The following is a 2,600-nucleotide window of genomic DNA, read 5'->3' on the forward strand; positions in this document are numbered from 1 at the left end:
ATGGATGGATGATGGATGGATGGATAGATGAATTATGGATGGATGGATGGATGGATGGATGATGGATGGATGGATAGATGAATTATGGATGGATGGATGGATGGATGATGGATGGATGGATGATGGATGGATGATAGTTTCACAGTATTTACTGTTTAATCATGTTTGAGCCAAAACATTCCAGATTTTACTGCTCAGGTTGCACAAAAATTATTATGGTTTCATGATTTCACAGAATGTTCCCAGTTTTATTACAGCAACTCTGACTTTTACTTTGAATCAGCAACAGTTGTTTTCAATGAAACATTTAACAATTTTTTTCCAGTATGTGCAGGAATCACAATAAAACAATGTGCATTACTCAGTAACTGAAATTACTGTGTTTTCTGGGTTTATGTGTCTTCAGTTTTTCCATTAGCTGCTCGTAAAGTAAGTTCAAAGGGCCACGGTCGGGTTTTCTTTACTCGACTTCACCTAATTTTATTTGTGTTTTTCTGAYAAGAAATTTCAACAATACCTTTTGTCACTTGGGTTAATAGTGTGATAAATATACGAAGTTTTACAAATTTTATTCTCCTCTCATCAGCTGCATCAAAACCAGTCTTAAAAAAATTGAGCAATAAGAGCATAATCATCCAGCAATGTAATTGTATACATTTCTTTAATTGGATTTTGTAAACTTTAAAAATCCTTTTGTAGAATTAAATAATAAATAGGCCCCATGATGGTCCTAATATTAAAATAAACAAGCAGAGCAGGGCTATTCAACTAAATCACTTGGGGGGGCCGGGGTTACTTGAAGCCCACAGCTCAGGGGCCTGACAGTACCAGTCAGTACCGGGGGGCAGTGCCCAGTAATGGTATAAACACTGCAGCATCTTTTACTTTTACATTAATTCTGTTGCATTGAAACATAAATTTACAATTTACAAGTGATTTGAAACTCATTTTAACAATAAAATACAAAAAAAAATTATTAAATCAGTGGGGCTCATTGGTGGGCCAGATGGAAGTCACCCACAGGCTGGATATGGCCCGTGGACCACCAGTTGAAAGGCATTCAAAAAAACACATACATATTCTTCTCATTGCTTATTATTGTTATAACTTCTATAAGCTTCTAAGTTACAAAATCAAATCAATCTTTAAATCTGTTTATATTAGAAACCACTTGATCAACTTTTACATTTTAATAAACACGGTGTTTAATTCTCAGCTCTCACTTTATTAAACTCTCAAGTTCAACTAAAAGGTTTTTGATTCGTTTTAGTCCCCGTTTTTTTTTAAAGTTCCTGATAACTGAAATAATGTTAATCCAGCTAATCTCACTTGAGTGATATCCAGAATCAACAATCCTAACTTTTCTAAAAATACTTAGTTATTTTTATGTCTTTACAGACATACCTGACATGTTTCGACGAGTCGAAACATGTCAGGTATGTCTGTAAAGACATAAAAATAACTAAGTGTSTAGTCATAAGGAAATGTTTTAAGATTGATCATATAGACACACTTCATTAGATTTTTCCAAAAATAATTTGGGGAAATTAACTTGATTAAAAAAGGATTTTTAACTTTAAATTTATTAAGTTTATCTCATTTTGGAGAAAAATCTCTTCGTTTCCTGTTCTAACTCCTAATTATATATTTATTTTGAAAGAATATGTATAAAAAACTTATGTTTGTGTACTATTTTGTTTATTTTTACTTGGCATATTGTGTTGCTACTGTCTTTTTTTTACCAGCTGTGTGATGCTGATGGAATTTTAAAAGACTTTTTCCAAGAAATCAGTAAAGTTTTATCTAATCTAAAGAATTTAGAAAAGAAAAAATTCCAACCTTGACCTTTGTGACGTTTCATTAAGCGCTGCACCTTCAGGAACAAATACACGGCTCACTGAACCGCTAACACTAAATACACTAATGCTTTGCTTAATGGCTTTTTCAAACGTTCAGTGTTTGTCATTTTTGTGTTGCATCGTGTTTTAAAACATTATTAGTTTGTACCAAATGATCAGTGGCCTGTAAAATACTCAATATAATTTAAAAAGTGACTTTCACCTTTGGTTTTATTKTTGTTGCATTAAAGAGTCTCAGGTTTGAGGCGACTGATGTAATTGTTCACGACTTCATGAGATTGTGTTTGTTGTAGATTCGCTGCATGTTAAACATCTGGGGAGTGATCTTGTACCTGAGGCTGCCTTGGATCACGTCTCAGGCTGGGATCGGTACGTTCGACTTTCATATTTAAATGAAGGTATCATTTAACCCCACSCTGTCAGGTTGTTCAAAGTTAATGTGCTTGAATTTATTGCATATTTGCAGTTTCACACAGTGAATTTTTTTTATGCACGTGCAATTTTTTTTCAGTTAAATAACGTTTCAGTAGAAAATCCATGCAAGCTCATGAGACCTCTTGTTTAAATAACAACTGGTTCTTTTGCATAAATATTGTCCCTTCTAGTGACAGTAGGGCAGATACACCCCCAGTATGGAATGCCGTTTGTAAAAATACAGTCAAAAATTTATTTTTCAAAGTCAGTTTTTCACCATGTTATTATAAATGTCATAGTTTACAAACAAAATATTTAACTTGCAAA

The 2,600-nt window shown here is 33.2% G+C and overlaps 1 protein-coding gene across 1 annotated transcript in view; it reads left to right on the plus strand.

Annotated features, from left to right (window-relative positions):
• Positions 1-2,600, plus strand: part of slc12a3 (solute carrier family 12 member 3) — a gene marked incomplete in the record, with an annotated part of 18,615 nt that overhangs the window by 3,127 nt on the left and 12,888 nt on the right. Inside the window, 1 exon segment of the mRNA XM_014033070.1 lies at positions 2,153-2,228. Coding sequence (XP_013888524.1) covers positions 2,153-2,228 — 76 coding nt within the window.

Source organism: Austrofundulus limnaeus, unplaced genomic scaffold (assembly GCF_001266775.1).
Source record: "Austrofundulus limnaeus strain Quisiro unplaced genomic scaffold, Austrofundulus_limnaeus-1.0 Scaffold7, whole genome shotgun sequence".
In the NCBI taxonomy this organism is placed as follows: Eukaryota; Metazoa; Chordata; class Actinopteri; order Cyprinodontiformes; family Rivulidae; genus Austrofundulus; species Austrofundulus limnaeus.